At 40.9% G+C, this 19,830-nt stretch overlaps 1 protein-coding gene across 3 annotated transcripts in view; it reads right to left on the bottom strand.

Moving 5' to 3' along the window:
* The window catches only part of RICTOR (RPTOR independent companion of MTOR complex 2), a 65,033-nt gene extending 52,273 nt beyond the window's left edge, over window positions 1–12,760 (bottom strand). For all 3 annotated transcript variants that reach the window (XR_014161416.1, XM_081881341.1, XM_081881342.1), the window contains exons 1-3: window positions 12,671–12,760; window positions 12,419–12,466; window positions 2,668–2,765 (exon numbers count right to left, since the gene is read on the bottom strand). Coding sequence is in view for 2 of the 3 variants with exons in the window: in XM_081881341.1 (XP_081737467.1) it covers window positions 2,668–2,765; window positions 12,419–12,466; window positions 12,671–12,719 (195 nt within the window). In the remaining variant the exon portion in view is untranslated. The remainder of the gene's footprint in view (window positions 1–2,667; window positions 2,766–12,418; window positions 12,467–12,670) is intronic.
* Window positions 12,761–19,830: the final 7,070 nt, after the last annotated feature.

Genomic DNA, 19,830 nt, shown 5'->3' with positions numbered 1-19,830 from the left:
TAGCTCGAGGTTTTACGCAAAGAGAGGGGTTACATTATTCCGAAGTCTATGCAACCACTTCAAGGAGTGAAACCCTTTGGGCACTATTAGCAGTTGCTGCTCAGAAAGGGTTCAAAGTGAATCAATTTGATGTCTCTACAGCTTATCTTCATTCAGACTTGGCTGAAGAGCTCTATATGGAGCTACCGCCAGGATTGAAAGTTGGTAAATCAAATCAGGTATGGAAACTACATAAATCTATTTATGGACTCAAGCAATCTGCTCATAATTGGAATGAGTGTTTGAATGACGTTTTGGTAGGCATTGGTTTTAGCAGGAGAAAGGCTGACAATTGCTTATATTGCAGAGGTTCAGGAGATGCTCAAGAATCTTTGCTTGTTTATGTAGATGACCTGATTTATACTTCAAAGACACAAGAACAAGTAAAAAAACTAGCCAAAGAGTTAAATAAACACTTCAAAGTTAAGAATCTTGGTGATGTAAAGGTCTATCTTGGTGTTCAGATAGATAGGACCAAAAATGGCAGTTTTCTACTGAATCAAAAAGGCAAGATATTGCAAATGTTGAAAAAGTTTGGCATGACGGAGTGTGCAGGTGTTAGAACGCCAATGGAAATGGGTTTTGTAAAAGACAATGAGTTCAAGGATAGTGCTGAATTCAAGCGTGCTGAAATCTTTCAGTCAGCACTGGGAAGCTTACTTCATCTTTTGCAATGGAGTAGACCAGACATTGCTTACGCTGTTAACTTACTCAGCAGAGAAGCTTCAAAACCTAGTGTAAATGCATGGAAAGGAATTCTAAGAGTGTTAAGATATTTACAATACACCAAAGATTTTTGCCTTGAATTATCTTCTGAAGGACAAGCACAGATTATTTCTTGGGCAGATAGTGATTGGGCAAATTTAAAGGATAGAAAATCAGTGTCTGGCTGTGTAATAAAATTTGGTAACTCTCTGATTGGGTGGAGATCCAAGAAACAGAACCTGATTGCTTTGTCGTCAACAGAAGCTGAGTTCTGTGCCTTATCTGAGTTATGTAGAGATCTAGAATTTTACAAATGCTTGGCACAAGAGATGTATGAAAAGGCCATCACTTCAATCACTGTATGGGGTGATAATCAACCGTGTCTTAAGTTAGCACAAAACGGGCAGTTTAAAGGTCGTACAAAACATTTGGATATCCGCTTTCAAAATGTTTGTCAAACGGTAAAAGCAGGAATTGTTAAATTAAATTACTGTCCCAGTCATGAAAATCAAGCTGATGGTTTTACAAAACCGCTTGGGTTTCAGCGGCATGAAAACTTTTGTGAAGAAATGGGTCTGAAGTAATTTTGTTTTTGTATTGCCAGCGAGAGGGGGTGTTAGGGTGTGAAACCTAAGATGCTGGCAAGTTAGCAATGTCATGTGACTTTAAGTAGTCAAGCTTGTTAAGTTGTTAAGTTGCTCAGTATATAAAGAGTGTTTGTTTTCTCTGCCTGGGGGGCGTGAAGCAAAAATGTCTGAAAGCTCAGGAGGTGTTTCTGTTATCTTTCTGCAATAAACCTGTCTTTGGAAAGACAGGCTTCCCTGTGTCGTTATTTCTTTGCTGCTGAGACTCTGAAGCTTGTACTGCAACAAGAATCTCTGCACTGGACTTAATTAATGCTCTGCAAAGAGAACTGTTGCTGGTTGCGCAGCGGAAGCGTTTACTGGACCAGTACACAGACTCTCTTATTAACAAGGCATATACAATACAGTCGTACCTTGGAAATCAAATGGAATCCATTCTGGAAGTCCAATTGACTTCCAAAACATTCGGAAACCAAAGCGTGGCTTCTGATTGACTGCAGGAAGCTCCTGCAGCCAATCAGAAGCCACAGAAGCCCCGTTGGACATTCGGGTTCCAAAAATAGTTTGCAGACCGGAACACTGACTTCCGGGTTTTGATCGTTCGGGAGCCAAGGTGTTTGAGATCCAAGGTACGATCATATATATATATGCAACTCAAATTCAGTGCAGGTACAGACTAGAATTAAAATGTCCACTTAAAAGGTTTGATGGAAAAGAAAGGATTTTGACAGGTAAAACAACAAAACAAACCTCAAAGCAATTTACAACCAATGAAATAAAATAGATATCAATGGAAGTTCATTTATACAATCTCTCTATCCAAAATAGTATTCCTAAGATCATGTACTTCTGATGTACTGTGCATATTTTTCAATATGCTTTTCTTTTGGTTCTTTTGTTACACATCTTTCCATACACGTCTTTCCCTATTTCCATCCATATCCAAAATGATGAATACTTTTTCTGTCAAAGATACTTCAACCATTTCTTTCACTCAACTAAATTGTAATCAGAGCAGACCCTCTGAAATTTAAAAAGATAGGTCCATGACTTTCAATGGACCTTGTCAGAGTAAAACGTAGCTGAATACCACCCACTGCATTAAAGTTCTGGCTCAAGTTCCTGTAGCACAAAGCTTGTGATGACCAAGTAAGTAATATTCAGCAAAACATTAATGAACGGATACAGTGATTTTTAATCACTTTCCCTTCATCACTTTTATCATCCCATCACTACATCATTCACTCACAAGTTTTCCAACTGAATCAATTGATTTGGCATGATGCAAAAAACAACAAAAAACACACACAAATGCTTTAACTATTATAAAAATTCTTACCTTAGTAAAGTTATTCAAGTGGCCTAGCTTTCTCATATTTGAAACCCCTTGCAATTTGGCCACATTTTGGAGAATCTCTCTCAGGTTATCAGAAGGGTCTACAAGAGAGAAAAAAGTATTGGTAGGCGCAGATTAGAGAAGCAACTACTATACTACCTATCCTGTCTTTCTTTAATCAATTTCTGCTTCTAAGGAAGTTGTAAACATTTTGATAGCAGCAGGCTAATAGTTTAAAGACCAGGAGGGAAGCGAAGGCTAATTGAGATTTCTCTCTCAAAAAATATAGGTCTCTGTTTCCTGGCCCAAATGAGGACGTACCCAAACCTAATTTGCATAAAGTGTCTGGATCATACCCAAAGAGTGAATTCCAGCTAGAGCTCTCCAAAGCTGGAAGACCCACCATTTGGGCATTTACTAGCAATGTAATTGTAAGTAACAAACATGGACTGCCCAATATATTAAACAGGATTCACTACTGAAAGTGTCAAATGAAGCTTTTTTCAATTTGTTTGAAAATTTCATGAAGCAGCCTAACTAAGGTTCTGCTGAAGATTATACCTACTTAGTGAAGAATGCTGGGGTCTATTTTCTAACATATCTCAACATGCATCTTTGTGAATGTTTGGCGCCAGTTTTGGATTAGGGAGTTTATCCAACTTTAGGGGAGCTATTCTTTATTTTATGAGTTTACACAGTGTTTTTACACAAAGGGGTCAAATTAAAATTCTAAACAAATTTAAAAACTAAATAACTAGCTACTTTTCTTTTCTTTTCTTTTCTTTTCAACTACCCCTGGAATCAATTACTATGAAGCAGCACGTATTTTAGTGGAAGTATTCAGGGTGATATCCAACCTTTGTCATACTCAGCTCAGACTCATTAAAATCAACGGACCTGTGTCAACTGGTTTTAGTAGTTCTGCTATGAATATGCCTAAAGTTGGATATCACCTTCAGGAAGTGTTGTAGCAAAGGCCATCAAATGCCACTACTGTAGTTGAAATTTCTTCAACAGCATACCAGAATATGGTGGTGGAGGAAATCATACTGTGGAGAAGGAATAGATTGTCACATATCCCATTTGCGAAGCTCAGGATTACCAGGGGGGACCATTCTAGAGAACATTTCATCCAGTTTCAAGATCAAGTAGTACAAACCACAAGCACAAGATTAAAGAGAATAGTGTTGGCATATAAGTACCACTAACAGTCTGTTATAACCTTTAATTTCAAGGGTATATAATAGATGGGAACAAACTGCTTTCCTATAATTTAGCATCGCTGAAAATGTAATTTGGCTGATTCCTATTCCTTTGTTTTGCGCTTTCAGCATAATATTGGTGACAGCTACCCTAGCTTTCAAAGCTTTGAGCTGTACAAGTGATTTCGTATTGCATCTCAAGTACCAAATCATAGTGTCTCAAAGATTTCTCTAGAATGTTTGATTTCATGAATTAAAAAAACAAGATACTTCCTCAATAAGGTTCCTGAAAAGAAAAGAAAAAACATTCTAACTTGGTCAAATGAGAATGTCAAGCAAAAACAAAGGATGTTCTCCTTCTCTGGGTAAGTAATAAACACTCTTGACACAAAAATCACTGGGGAAAACCTTTCAAAGTGTATGTGGCATGTTATGGTGAGGTCTGGCATACCTCAGTAATGAAGTCTGCCCCCACAGCTTTTGCAGAAAAAGAAAAAAAGAAAAACCAATCACAGCAAATTCATATCCCACCGTGAGCACATCCTGGAGAAAAACAAATTCCAGCTTGCATGTAAAAGCAAAGCATTATTTTCCGATTCTAACCTGAAGAGATGGGGCAAATCAAATTCGTACGAGAATGTTAATGCTTGTACGTTACTCCCTTTCATTATCAAAGACTCATAACTAGAAAGGACAGAGCACATACTTTCCACGCAGAAGGCCCCAAGACTGTTATTTCCAGTCAAAAGGGTCAAGCAAAAGGAAAGACTTTATCCGAAGACCCTGGAGAACCACTTGCCAAGGAGAACTGTTGTGGCATCTGAGAGCTGATGGGCAGGTAATATGGCTATTTATCACTTCTTTAGGAATCATTAGCTGATGGGACTTGGGAGTCCAAAAAACTCAGAAGGTTCCCTACCACTGCCCTAAACCACAGTGAAGAGTAGACTAACCACAGTTTTATGTCCTAAACAGCAGTTAGTTGAAAAAGGAAGTGAAAACTACTAATCTCCTCCTCATGACTGCAGCAGGATGGAGAGTGGAGCTCTTAAGCCTGAGGTCAGGGAAGATGGGAGTTGTAGTCCAACAACATCTGGGGACTCAAGGCTAAGAAAGGCTGTTCCAATGATATCCTCTATACACATTTTTTTAAATAACCAAGGCACTATACATGCTTTTCAGTTACATTTTGCAACAAGTGCAGAACTTGTGGTTCTTGAAGCCATTTTCTCATAAACTAGAACTATTAAAGATATTAAACACAAATATATTTGTATTTAATAAAAGAGCTTTCACATGCAGAATAAACTTTTTTATTTTGCTGCAGTAGTACAACCTCCCCAGATTCCTATCAAACACTATGGCTATTTTTCCATCCCACAATGCCCTCTTCTTCTTTCATTAATAAATTCCAATTATAGGTTGCTACTCTCTTGTATTCCAACATCTTCCAGACAGTGGTACAGTGCATGTGTGTAACATGTTTCAATATGTATATGATGATGTATACAGAAGAGAAAGAATGTGTATATTTGATTTTTAAAGCCTGTTATGAAATGGACCTGGATTCCTGGTTTCAGCTTGTGCTGAGCCAGGACTGGCCACTTCAACACACTTATGTGAGCAAATACTCCTGTGATTAATCATGGTCTACAGCTGTAAACTGCTATTCACTCTTCCTTGTAATTCACATCCTGCTTTTTAAAATATATAATCTATTTCAGATTGCAAAGAATCCTGAAACACGCACTGGTTGTATTTCAAAAGTTACACAAAAAAGAATGCAGTTATATTTTCAAAATTTTCTCCACAAGGTCTGAAAATCCAGAATCTTTCAACAACAGCCAAAGTAAGAGTTACACAGTATTAAATATTTGTATGCCTGCTTAATCTCATTATCAGTCCTGCTATGCCACAAAAGTTACACAACTTAGAAGAAAACCAGAACAGGCCATTTATACTGTGTGAAAGCATTAAAGGTTGAGAAGTGGTGAGAAAAGGAGCTTGAAAAATATTTGGTATTGAGCAAAACCACTACTGTATCAATTAGGGAAACCACCATTGAATTTTAAATAAGCTTTCAAGTTAAATATGCCTACATTTTAAAGAAAGGTGAAGCTTTATAAAATCGAGTTGGGAGTCAGAGTAGCACTTATCTGCAAACTCCTTCTGGTGGTATTCAAAATTACTTGGACATTTATGCTGAAATTCATATAAGTAGCATGTATCTAGTAATTAACAATGGATGTTTATAAATAATAAGTCTATACAGTGGTACCTCGGGTTAAGTACTTAATTCATTCTGGAGGTCCATTCTTAACCTGAAACTGCTCTTAACCTGAAGCACTACTTTAGCTAATGGGGCCTCCTGCTGCCGCTGCGCCGCCGGAGCCCAATTTCTGTTCTTATCCTGAAGCAAAGTTCTTAACCTGAAGCACTATTTCTGGGTTTGCGGAGTATGTAACCTGAAGCATATGTAACCCAAGGTACCACTGTATTCCATTTATTATTTTACATCATTAATTTGGTTAAGTATGGAATTCAAGCTTCTAACATCTAAGAGAAAGAGCGGCGGGTCTTGGAGATGCTAACCAATTGCTGGGGGGTGTGTGTAGACTCCTTTCAAACTTTTCAAACTACTCTGGTGTGTATACTGAGGGCATGTGAAGAGAATTGGTGTTGCCTCTTCCAACAGACAACTCCCTCACAAACACTTACCAGCTTAGCTATTAAGTGTTGTAACCCAATGGCGTAGATATTTATGGCATGCAATGGAGCCAAAAGTTTTAAGCCAGAAGTGGAGAGCCATTTTCAGCTCTTCTGGGAAGTCTTTCAGAGACTTGGGCCTAAATAGCTTAGGTCTTTAAACACTAATGTGAGAATCATGAACTGGGTCCAGAAACAAGCTGGCAACTAGTGCAGGTATTTTAAAATGGAGGTTATAAGAATTCAAAATAGAACCCTGGCCAGTGATCTGGCTGCTGCACTTTGAACCAGTTGAAGTTTCCCAATAGTCCTCAAGGGTAGTCCCACGTAGATCACGTGGCAATAGACCAGTCTGGAAGTTACCAGAATGCGGAGTACAATGGCCAAGGCATCTCTCTTCAAAATAAGCCACAGCTGGCGAACCAGCCAAAGCTGGAAATAAACACTGCTAGGTACCAAGCCTCCTTGAGCCTCCGGTGACAGCTTTGGATCCAAGAAAACCCTAAAGCTACAGACCTGCTCCTTCCTCCCAGTGCAAACACAGCCAGAACATGAAGTCTTCCCACTTCCTAGACTCAATAACTCAGAACACATCTCAGGATTCAGCTTCAATTTACTGTTCCACATCCAACTCGTGTGTGTGCATGTATTCCATTGTAACACATTATATTCAAAGATTACTCTTTGAGCAGAGTAGTCAACTTGGAATAGAACTTTGGTTCAAATACCAAATCAGACATAATATTACCTTTTACCCACCTAGCTTACCTCAGAGGACTGTTGTACAGATGAAATTAGACTACCCCAATGAGCTTTTCATAGGAAGGACTGTCTACAAATATGAAGATTATTTTCTTTGGTAGCATTTAAATTCTCTGCCCTCATCAGTGTTAAAAAATGTGAACTGTATAATGGAAAACACTTATTTTCAAATGCTGGCCAAAGACCCAGCAAAGCTGACATGTTGTTTGCTTCAGGTGAAAGGAGTAGAAAGGAATGGAAAAGGGGAAGTCTTCCACATCATATGTCTTCTCTAATAAAGAATTTGAGAATCAATGCTACTAAATATGAAACTGAGATCAATAACACTTGAAATATTCAAAATTATATCACTCTAGTCATCAGTTCACATATTCTAGCTTGCTGAGAACATTCTCCAGGTTTCCCAACATGCACACAGGATTCCAGACGGTAGCGGACCACATAAAGTAAGATACACATCCCTATTCACCCCCGTTTTCTGTGAGGCACAAAGAACTGGAAGGAAGAGAGATATTTCAGTCTGTTGTCAGAAAGAGATTCCAAGACTCTGAAGGCAACCACATTTGTAGAATCTTTCCCACAGTTCCTTTGGATTTTTGTTTCTAACAGGATATTTCACAACATAAAACAATAGTTCATTTGCAACATAGCATACTCTTAATGTAATCCATCATGAAAGTTCTGAACTTTGAGAGGCTTAAGAGGCATTCAGCCCACACTGCAACTAGCAGGATTTTAACCTATGATGCCAGACTGTATATATTCATGATTATATTTGGACAAGGTACCTACTAATGTTCTGATGTGACAGATATCCAAGTGATCAAATTTATATACACAAATTGTGAAATCCTACATATTTCAGTATCAATCATCCATGTTCACATCAAGGATGTTGCTTGATAAATTCAACAAAACAAAAATATGATCTAGTGTTAACCATAAACCAAACTAAACCAATCCAAGACGTTAAATTAAAAAGTATACAATAACATGTGATTTAATAAACTAAATTAATGGTGGGGGACCTGTGGCACTCCATATCTGTAACCATCCCTAACAGCTGGCCATGCGGGCTGGAGCTGATGAGAGTTGGAGTCCAACAACATCTCAAGGGCCACAGATTTCCTACTTTTGAAATAAGTATCCATATCTAATCAAAATGTTTGGGTTCTATAATATCCTGCATGTAGAGATTTATTTTTAAATTGTACAATTTCCCACTAACGACATTTTGAGGTTGAAATGTGTTGAAACCTTTGGTATCTCTTTATATATATATTACCAGGTTCATCTATGTTATTTATCATCTGTTGTATACAAATAGGTATTTTGGTTCAGTATGTTTGTCTAATTAAAAAACATGTTATTTCAGCAATGATACAATTATCCATTTAAACTGTGATGTTTTTTGCTTAAGAGCAGGGATCCTCAATTCTTCTAAAAACTGTTTAAGCTTTTGGGATGTTGAATAAAAATGGGCAGTTTGGACCTTGCTTACACATTCCGTATTCAGAGGTGGTTATCCCAAACGTTCAGCTCCTTTCCCCGTGACCAGGCATAGGCAAACTCGGCCCTCCAGTTGTTTTGGGACTACAATTCCCATCATCCCTGATCACTGGTCCTGTTAGCTAGGGATGATGGGAGTTGCAGACCCAAAACAGTTGAAGGGCCGAGTTTGCCTATGCCTGCCCTTGACTATTTCTCAGTCATTCAAAAGTTATTGCGTTTCTTTCAAGCAGGGCTGGAAAACGTTTGATCCACCAAGACAATTGTAGCCCACCAGGCAGGCATGTCAGCTGACCAGGGGCTCAATAAACACTGATTGCTTGGGAACTTGGGAGACCACACTGCATTGGTCATAACTTGCATTCAGCTATGCGCGTCAAAGTTATACAGGAAATTGGAGATGACTTTTCACATGGCATGCAATAGTAGAAAGAAAATGTGTAAGTAACTCGCATCCTCTTTCCTGTTTTGGAGTCTCATCTAAAGAAGTTACTGAAAGGGGAGCCCACCCAGAATAAAGTCAATAAATGACTCCAGAATAAAGAGGTTTTTTCTCCTTTTGAGCAACAAAACCATAGAAGCATAGCAAAAGGCTCAGGTCAATTGTGGGTGTGCTACCACCATTTCCACAGCGTGAGTGTCGTAACTCAGTTCTATCCATCTACGAGAGCTACAAGTCGGCTATTGTTTACATGGATTACTTATCCAGAGATTAAGGAGAAGAGACAAGCCGAAAGCTTTTCATCCTGCCACGTGCCACTGAATCATTTTTAGCTTACTTCAACCTCTCATTCACCTCTTGAAAGTAAAAACAGATCAGAGGTTGGGAATGAGTTTAGGGGCTGTTATCCAAGGATCACTGAGCTGACTGTATAAACACAGGTAGTAGCAGAGTTCACTTTCAAATATCAAGGGACAGCATTAATGCTAACTAGCCATAGGTTGGCTTTAGAAATGGTATGGCATCACAGGATGCTTAATAAATTCATCTATTTCCCAGGGGATGCATATTCAGGTTAATCTTCTCAAATGAGTTTGAAGAAATAGACAAGATAACAGAAATATGTGAATTTCTACAATTCTATATCACATACAGTTAAACTGATGTACCTATCTGTTTGTGGCAAGAGGAGATCTAACATAATATGGGAGCAAGCAGGCCTGCATGGGCACAAGCAAAACAAAAAGCCATTGATAAAAAAGGAATTCTTAGTGTCCCCGGAACTGGCAACTACAACATGCCGATGCCATGGGCTGAATTTCCTAATGCAACAAACCAAAGTAACAAAAAAAAATATTGAAGTGAAAGCTCAAAGACTGCCCTAGATGCTACTTGCATCTTAGGACCTTCATAAATAAATAAATATGTAAATATGCATTTTCCCAGTAATGTAGAAAATGGGCACATAGTAACCAGCATAGCAAAAAACAGTGTTGTGTTTTTTTAAAAAAATATGCTTATTGGGCAAACACCAAACTGCAATGTAAGAACAAGCTTTTTAAAAACAATCTTCTTTTGAATTTCAACACTGAATTTTAACTCTTACAATTCTTCAACACCTATTTTCCAATTCACTCTAGTGCTAATTCAGATATTACCACGGCGGTACTGTACTCCAGTCTCACATTATTCTAGTTACATTCAGATAGAGAAAACACATGAATCAAATGAATAGTGTGGTATCTTCCTACTGGGGGACTTCTGGCCTCCAGTGGGCCTTGAATATGACACTGAAACATTATGGATTTCAAAATGTGCTTTCGGCCTGATGTTTATCACACACTATTTTGTCAGTTATTTCAATGCTACCTTATTTTCATGTGGAAAAGCACCAATTACATACTTCTATAAGTAACATACCCAGTCTACTTATATATGGTGTCATTACTACAAAGTTTCTATTTTGCAGTACAAATTATCTGGAATCCATAACATGCAGCACTCTTAATACTTTCGAATATATCTACTCACTGTTTCATCAAAAACATAATATTTTAACATATGTTTGTTAAAATGCAGCAATGAAAAGTTTGTTGGTATTTGTTTTCTCTTTACACAGTGCACTAACAGTTAATATACGCAGCATATTATGCTACACCTCTGTACAGTTTTATTCTGTATATGCCTGTAATTGAAGTAAAAAAAAAAAAACCCTATGGGAAATATACAAAGCATCCAAATTGTTTTTCAAAAATTTCACTGTGATAAGAATTCTAACTGCCACCTTGTCTTAAGATCTATATCCAAGTATAATAGAAGTCAGCTTGCCTATAGGGACAGGCAGTCATGAGTTCAACCCTAAGTATCTACAAACTCTGGCTAGTGGTGGACTATTTCCAAGCAGATCACTGACAACACAGAATCAATTTGCAAGCAGAATGTAGGAGAGAACCGGATTTGGAAAGACCACCGGAATTTACATACTGCTGGCTACATCAATGCCCAAGCTCTGAAAAGCTCAAACGCTGCTAACAGCCCCATCTGCAGCCAGCAGACGGGAAATAATGAACCTGCAGCACAGCAAGCTGTACAAAACAAGTCTAGGGGGTGGAGAGAGCAACATACCTGCCAATAATCCATCAGCTGCTTGTTGTTTTCCTGCCCCCCCCCTCTCCCCTTCCCCCATGTGTCAGGAAACAGCTCACCAGAGTGAGACTTCGCCATCTCCCCTTGTGACTTAAGATTTCTCTTCTTCCCATAACACATGAAGGGTGGGATTCCAGTGCTTGCCCGGTGGGCCCTGTGGTTTTCCAAAGCCAACTACTTGCTTTTCACTATTTCCTCAAATTCTCTTTTCCACTCTCACGATTTGAACACAAAGTCAAATTATTTCTGCTAACAGAAACAGAACACCTCTCCTCCTCCTGGCCAAAGTGATAAAAAACGAGGGTGAAAGCGAGAAACACAGGGAGACAACAACAGGGGCTGCTTTCTCACAGTCACTCTCACCCTCTCTAGTTAGAAAGAGAAGTGCAGCACTTAAGCCTGTAATACACATTTTTTAAAAAGAGGAAAGTCCCATTTCAAGGAGGAAGAATCAGAGGATCATGGAAGGGACCCTGACAGTCTTCAAGACTAACCTTGCATAAGATGCTCCACAACCATGCTTCAGCTAGCAGCCTATCATCCTGTTTATTACTATTATCTTAAATGAAAACAAGATCTAATAATTTAGCCCTTGCAGCCCATGCTTGCCAGGAAGACCCACAGAACAGAAAGGGGTTTCATTCCCAATCTAACACCCCCACCTGAGCTCCATGGGGCTTAATCCCCTAAATAAATGTGCATTGCCTTGGCCATGGGAGGAATGTTCGCATCCTGGAGCAAGTATTCTCCCGGCTCCCTCCTGCTGGGGACCGGCTGTTGGGAGGAAGACATATCCCCCCCCCTTAGCTCAGGGGGGCCCCCACCCTGATGTCAGGAAAGGGCTCCCCTCTCCCCGCTGAGCCCCAGCCTCCATTCGCTCCCATTCTGAAAACACCCCCCAGAATGTGGAGTTTGTGGGGGGCGGGATGGTGGGAGGCGCTCGCCACCAGGGTGCCCACCCCGCTTCCCCCCCCTCCCGCTCCCTTACCTCGGCTGAGATCGAGGGGGACGTTTTCCTCGCCGCTGTCGTTCCGGCCTGGGCGGTGGGGAAGAGGGGGAGAAAAGAAAACGAGATTCGGTCATTGATGGGAGGAGGAGAGAAGAGGCAGAGCCCGGCGGCCGGAGGGAGCGGGATGCTGAGACCGGGGAAGGGGAGGCAGGAGCCGGGCACCGACCCACCCACCGCTGCCCCCCAAGCGCAGGCCGAGCCCCCCACCCCCCGGGGGGGGGTCCTCCTCACCTCGAATGCGGAGGTGCCTCAGCGAGCGGGCGCGGAGACTCACCGCCATGTTTACGGCCCCGCAGTCACAACACCGGAAACCTCGCCCGATCTCGCGAGAGAGCGGGGGAAAGCCGCCTCGCTCGGCTTGCCTAGTTACTGCCCGCGCGCGCGGGAGGCCGGGCCCGCCCGCCCTCCCTCACGCGTAGTCCGCAGCCGCGCGCTCTCGCTCGAGGAGCGGGCGCCGTGGGAAGGGAAGGGAAGGGCGGGCGCCACACTCCCGGTGCCAGGCAGCCCGTGAGGCCGTTGCTGAGGCGGGGGTGGGCCGCGAGGAGGAGCCGGGGGGTGCCTCCGCCACCTTTGTATTCTCCTCGGGGCAGGCGGCTGTGTACCCCTCGACTTGCTCCTTGTGAAAACCTATTTGCTGCGGGATTCCAGTTGGTCCTGGAGCTTCCCGCCCCCAGATTCCCGTTTCCTTTGGGGAATGAGGCGCAGCGGAGACTGTGGTGTCTTTTGGATGCCTGGTTTATTTACACCAAGGTTTCCCAAAGTTGGGGATTGCCTGCTTTTTGGGTGGGACTACAATTCCCATCATTCCTGACGACTGGTTCTGCTGGCTAGGGATGATGGGAGTTGTAGTCCCCAAAACAGCTGGAGACCCAACTTTGGGAAACCCTGATTTACACAACCCGAGGCTGTGCTGGAGGGGTTCACAGCATCAACGCCTTCCAAAAGTGGCCTCCCCCCCCCCCCAATAGCTGCAGTCTTGGATTCAAACAGAAATCAAACATTGCTCCCAAATTGATGGTCTGACTTTTCCTACAGTTTTCTGCTTTCCTTCTAGGTCACATCACTGCAACAGAACCTTGAACTCTGGCTTTGCAGGCCCTCCAGGTGTCCCCATTTTCTCCAGGGACAGTCCTGCATTTACAGAAGCTGTCCTGGTTTCTGATTTGATCCTGGAATATCCCACTTTTCCTTAGGATGCCCCTATTTTCATCAGATAAATATTGGAGGGTATGGTAGGATGTCCCTATTTTCAACTCAGAAATGTTGTTGGGTATGACCTTACCCTTCTAACTACTAACCCCTTTTCTTTTTTTGCTTAATGACCCAGGCGATCACCCTGACATGGGAAGCTTGCCTGGCTCCTATTTTAACACTCACTAGTTCCAGGGGTTAGAAGGTTCTCACATACAGCCTACCTCCCCCAACAAAACTCATATTAAATGTCTGCTCTTGTTAGTTGTTTATGAACTGCCCTCTAAACATGTCTAAACAGCACTTTATGTTTTTAACTGTAAGCCACCTTGAGTCCCTGTCAGGGGAAAGGGTGGGGTATAAATAAATTAATAATTTCTTGAGGCTATTTGCGGCTGTACGTTAAAATCAGCTTTATAAATGGTGCTGGAAAATGGTTTAAAAGCGATACACAATGAACCCCTAGGGCAGAGCTGTTTGGTACAAAAATGAACACCTAAAACCCACTTGAGAAAGCTCATCAAGACAAAAGGGGAGAAGAATGTTTCAGGAAAGTACAGGTTGTGGGCATGTCATATCCCCTACAAAGAATGCTCTTCCACGGTCCCACTGTACACTTGGCATCAAAAAACAGGCAGAGCCGCACATTTTTATCCAGGAACAAAAATGTTGGATTTAATACTATACTTCTGTTAAACATTGTTTTGCTTCTGCCAAGCCACCCAGGGAATATTTCTGGGCGGCTATGTCAAATTAAGGAATGACGTAAATAAATTTCACCATGGCAGAAATGATAAAAGGAAAACAACAGCTCTTTGCTGTGAAAGGCCTTTACAAAAAATATTTAAGTGGGTGTGGTGCCTCTAATGCCTTCCCTGTGTTGGTTTCCCAGTGGCTTTAGGGCAGTGTGGGGTATGGCCTGGGGACAGTTCTGAGGGCCAGAAAGAGAAATGTCAAGGGCCACATTTAGCCCATGGATTCCACATCCCTGCTGTAAACAGACGTTGGTGTTTGGCTGCGGACAGTGACTTCATGTTGAGGGAATAATACTTCGCTGCATCTCTGTATTTTGTGCTATTTATTTGAAGAGATGATTCCTACAACAGGCGTGAAGATCTAAATGGACACTGCCCAACATATATGCAGGAATGGTATACATATGACCCTCTCTCAGCCAAAGGATAAGTGAGTCAGAGGTGTAGGAAGGTGTTGGCAAAATTAACAAAAAATCAGAGACCAGAAAGAAACAAAGTTTATTAAAGAATGGAATAAATTCATAACCTATATTGAAGTAGATTTAAAAAACCCAAAGATCACAGTAGGCTTAATATAACCCTTCGACATACAAAAGTTTTAAAGATAAACTGCGGGAAAAAATGTATTACATAACCCAAAACTGAGGTGGAGGGAAGTCAATAACTTACATGTTTGTCTCTGTTTTCCCCCCCGTTTTCTTATAATTAAGTTATGTTGTTCTTATTTTTGTTTTTCTTCCGTGAAGAATTTATTTTCTGTACATATGTGTGTATATGTGTGTATGAAAATTAATAAAGAGAAATTAAAAAAAAAACAAAAAAACAGAGGTGTAGGAAGGTCAGGTGGTACCCAGTGCAGAAAATTTCTTGTCACCCCACCCCCACCACATTTTTTTTTTGCCTGGAATTTTTTTTTTACATTATTTCATATTTTCTTATAAAGGAATGTGGATTCTCAGCCTCTGATAACAAGTAGGCGACTATGGACAGATACTTAAATCTACAGGATGATTGTGTTTTGGCTTGTGTTATTTTATTTATATTTATTGTTTATTTATTTAATAAAATTTATTTTAAAAACCTGCAAAGTGGTTTACCAAAACAAAAAAACACCACAGCAGTAAAAATAAAAATTAACAATCCTACTTTAAAACATACAAAAGCTAAAATATTAAGATTAAAATTATTTCAACTTCCTAAGCATCTAGGTATGCTTGCATAAAGAAGAATGCTTTTAGCAGGTGCCTGAAAAGAGTCAAGCAAAGGCACATGCTTTGTTGAAATTTCAGCCTTCACGACATAGGAAAACGGCCAGGTAAACAGCTATTTTTGTGGAGGGTCAAGATATTAACTGATATGCATGAAATTTCATATGTAGCTATATAATCCCTAGTGCAGTAAGATATGACCTTTGGAGCAGGCATTTTCAAAAAAAAGTTTTTTATGAACCGCCCTAAAGGTAAAGGGACCCCTGACTGTTAAGTCGTCGCGGACAACTCTGGGGTTGCGGCGCGCATCTCGCTTTATTGGCCGAGGGAGCCAGCGTTTGTCCGCAGACAGCTTCCGGGTCATGTGGCCAGCATAGCTAAGCTGCTTCTGGTAAACCAGAGCAGCGCATGGACATGCCATTTACCTTCCCGCCGGAGTGGTACCTATCTATCTACTTGCACTTTGACATGCTTTCAAACTGCTAGGTTGGCATGAGCAGGGACCGAGGAATGGGAGCTCACCCCGTCATGGGAATTCGATCCGCTGACCTTCTGATCAGCAAGCCCTAGGCTCTGTGGTTTAGACCACAGTGCCACCCACGTCCCTATGAACCACCCTAGTAGGGCAGTAATTGTTCCTTGATAATTTGTCACCCCCCTCCATGATGGCACCTGGGTCCCCCCCGCCCCCCTTTCCTATGCCCCTGAAGTGAGTAGAGTTTTTTTTTAATCCCCCTGCGGGAGTATCCACACTGGTAGTCTCGGGCTTCTTTGAATGTGTTCTCAAGGCACCACAGTCTAAGGGGACATTCATAAAATATGGATTAAATACTGGATCCGTGCCACCTGCAGGGGACCCATGACTAGGAGTGCAAGTAACAACCTGCGCACAGCATTGCATCTTAAGTTATTATCATACATGACAAATGGTTAGTCTGCTTTTAAAAGCATTTTAAATTTACATGTAATGTGCCCTATGTGCTGTGCAAATAGCATTTTAAAAACCCCAGATGAAAGGCACTAAATTCAATTCACAACTTTTAACAAATAGTGTGTGCAGTTTCACACTTTATGGGGTGTGTGGTTTTACTCTGAAAAGTCACTGGTTTTTCTTTGAAAAAATGACTATCTGCTTCCTGTTGACACTCAGAATAATTGTGCCTGACTACAGTATTGAAACTGTTTTTCTACTTTCCAACACAGAGATTTAAGGCAGCTAAAATGCTTTTTTCTCACCCCAAGAGCTGGAAGTTGTTGGAAAAATATATCTCTGCTTATTCCACTTTTGCCTCTAGTAAAAAGGTTCCAAGGGCTTTAATATTGTTTCAGAAACTTGCAAAAATCTGTTTGGCCAGAGTGACACATGTCCATACTGATGTTACTTAAAAGGAGGAATTCCCCACCCCTGTCCCACCTCCCATGGAGAAAGCCTAACGCCTAGTTGTGCTTTACCATTGTTTTGATAGCTGTATCTGTCAATGAATTGAACACTGTATGAAAACTCATATCTGACCCATAGGTCAGATGCGTTGGCGGCCTTTTTCTTTCTTTAAACCACATACAAGCTTAGCCAATTCAACATTTGCTTGTTGCATTTTGCAAAACTCAACAGGGGGTGGGGAGGAGACTTACCACTGTGGGCTTGCGATGTCACAAACCAAACAGTGCAATCCATAGCCTGCTTCTGCCCCAAACTCACATGACACTTGTCTGCAAATTGGACTCAGTGAATGCACTTCCACAGCAGCTTTGCTAAGTGTCTGCATGTTTAGACACGGTGTGCAAAGTTGGACAAAGGAAATAAGTGGATCCATCAATTTTTTTCTTAAAAAAATGTTTAGGGGTACTGAAGAAAATCCCAATTTTATAGTTCAAATCAGGAAAAATAAATACACTGGTAAATGGACAAAAGTACAAAGATTCACAAAATGTTTAAGGGTATGCATCCCCCCAGAAAAAAGCACTGAGTGGACCCCTCATGGAAAGTAAAGTCTTTCTCCAACCCCACACAAGAAGGAGCCACTACAAAATAATGGAAAAGTTTAGTTTAAGATCATTAGTTTAGTCTTAACTTGCTTGGACCTTTCTCATTTCAGAAATATTGTTTTTATGCCTATGCGAATTTAACTGAATATTAATATACAGCTTGTATAAATAATCAACTAACATTTCTTTAATCCCCAATCAGGTAACAGGTCTAATTTTCAAGCTTTCGCAAAATCCATCTGGACTTCTCAACATCACCAAACAATATTGACTGAAACATACCTGACCCATTTTGATGCCACTGGTGTAGTTTGTGTAAACACATTTGTTTGCCTGTTTGTTTCATAACATTTATACCCTATTTGATTGTAAGAAACCTCAAAGTGCTTTGCAAAAAGGCAAGGAAAGCAACAAGAAAATCAAGAAAAAAATCATAGGCATATTTTAAAACATACAGAAGTTAAAATACTTAAACATTAAAATTACCTCAGCTTTATAAGCATCTGGGTAGGCTGGCCTAAACAAAAATGTTTTTAGCAGATCCAAAAAAGCGTACAATGAGGATGACTGCTTGATCTCAATAGGCAGGGACTTCCAAAGTGCCACCCTAAATGATTGAGTTCTTACAAACGATTTTGTTTAAGCAAGACTTGTTCGTCTACATCCTATCTTTAATGATGCATCCCACTGGGTTCCCTGCAGCAATGTTAAGATAACTGATCTGTAATTTCCCAGATACCCTCTGGATCTCTTTTTAAAAAAATTGTTGTTATACTTTCCAGGTCTCAAGTATGGAGACTGATCTTAAGAAAAAAACATACATGTTTTCTATTAGTTCAGCAAAAAAAATGAGTTTAAAAACTCTCAGCTGGATGCCATCTAGACCTGTTGATTTGTCCATTTTTATTTTATCAACAAGACCTAGTCCTAGAACTTTGTCTCTTCCCACCACTATTTGCCTGCTTCTCAGACTCACTTCCCATGGAAGTTAGTTCAGACAGGGAGATCTGCCTTGTATCTTCCACTTTGAAAAAAAGGTGGAAAGAATTTATTCACACAGAGCATAGTTAAACCATGCAGTTTGCTTCTGCTAGATGACCATTCTCTTGGATGGCTTGACAAAAGGACTGGAGCAATTCATGGAGGATAAGTATATCAGTGGCTACTAGCCATAATAGCTAATTTCTACTGTCATAGCCTCTGAATGCCAATTGCTGGGTACCACAGGTGGAGAGAATGCTTTTGAAGTCCTGCTTTGTGGCTTCCTATAAGCATCTGAATGGCTACAGGATGTTAGACTAGATGCGCTTTTTTTTGTTAAAACATTTTTATTAATTTTCCAATAAATAAACATCCAATTAACATATCAAATCATAATCCAATTAAAATAAAAAACTAAAATAAAAAAGACCAAATTATCATCCAAATTATAATTATTGATTTTTTGGGGACTTCCCATAGTCTGGACCTTGAAGCATATCTCCAAATCTCAGTCCTGCCGGACTAGATGCGCCTTTGGCCCAATTCAGGAGGACTCTTCTCATGTTCTTATTAATCTATTAAAGTGTCGTTAGGCTGCTTGTTGACTGGCTTTCATTTAAAACCCTTTTCAACCTTGCAACGTACGGAAAATTGCAGGCACCAGAAAGCTCAGTGATATGAGCTGGTCTCAGGCGGGTTCACAGAGGGCGGGACCCTGTTGCATTCCCAGTGTTGTTGCTGAAAATGCAATGGGACCTTCATCATTATGAGCTCACAATTGGGCTCGGAAATAACTCTGCTCTTTTTTCAACTGTTTGGAAAAACCCACAGAGTTAAACCAAACCCCATTCCAAATCGAAGGAGAGATGATTTGGTGTGGTTCCTGCATCCTGGTGCACTTGCAGCCGGAGGAGTATTAAAAACGTTCATAGCTAATGCAACAGGACTGGGCCATTAAGGGATGCAGCCTGGGGAGAAGGTGGATGTGACATGGGGAGGAACGTGAGTGGTTTGCAGAGGTAGACTGCATTTGTCCCTTGGGGTCCGAAGTTCCCCTCCCCTGTGCTAAGGGCACAGCTCTCCCTTCTGTGGGTGCGAATGCTCCAGGCACCACCTTCAACTGTGCTCTGTCCAGGGTTCTGACAGTCTATGCCTGGACCAAGCTTGGCTCTGCTGCTGTCACCTTCCCTTTGTGAGCCTCAAGCTGCGATGGAACAAGACAGCAATATCACTCCCTATTCCCGGCCATGTTTCCATTCCAAATAGCGCT

This window comes from Podarcis erhardii (genome assembly GCF_964252035.2).
Source record: "Podarcis erhardii genome assembly, chromosome: 11".
In the NCBI taxonomy this organism is placed as follows: domain Eukaryota; kingdom Metazoa; phylum Chordata; class Lepidosauria; order Squamata; family Lacertidae; genus Podarcis; species Podarcis erhardii.
This window is presented reverse-complemented; position numbering and strand designations above follow the sequence as displayed.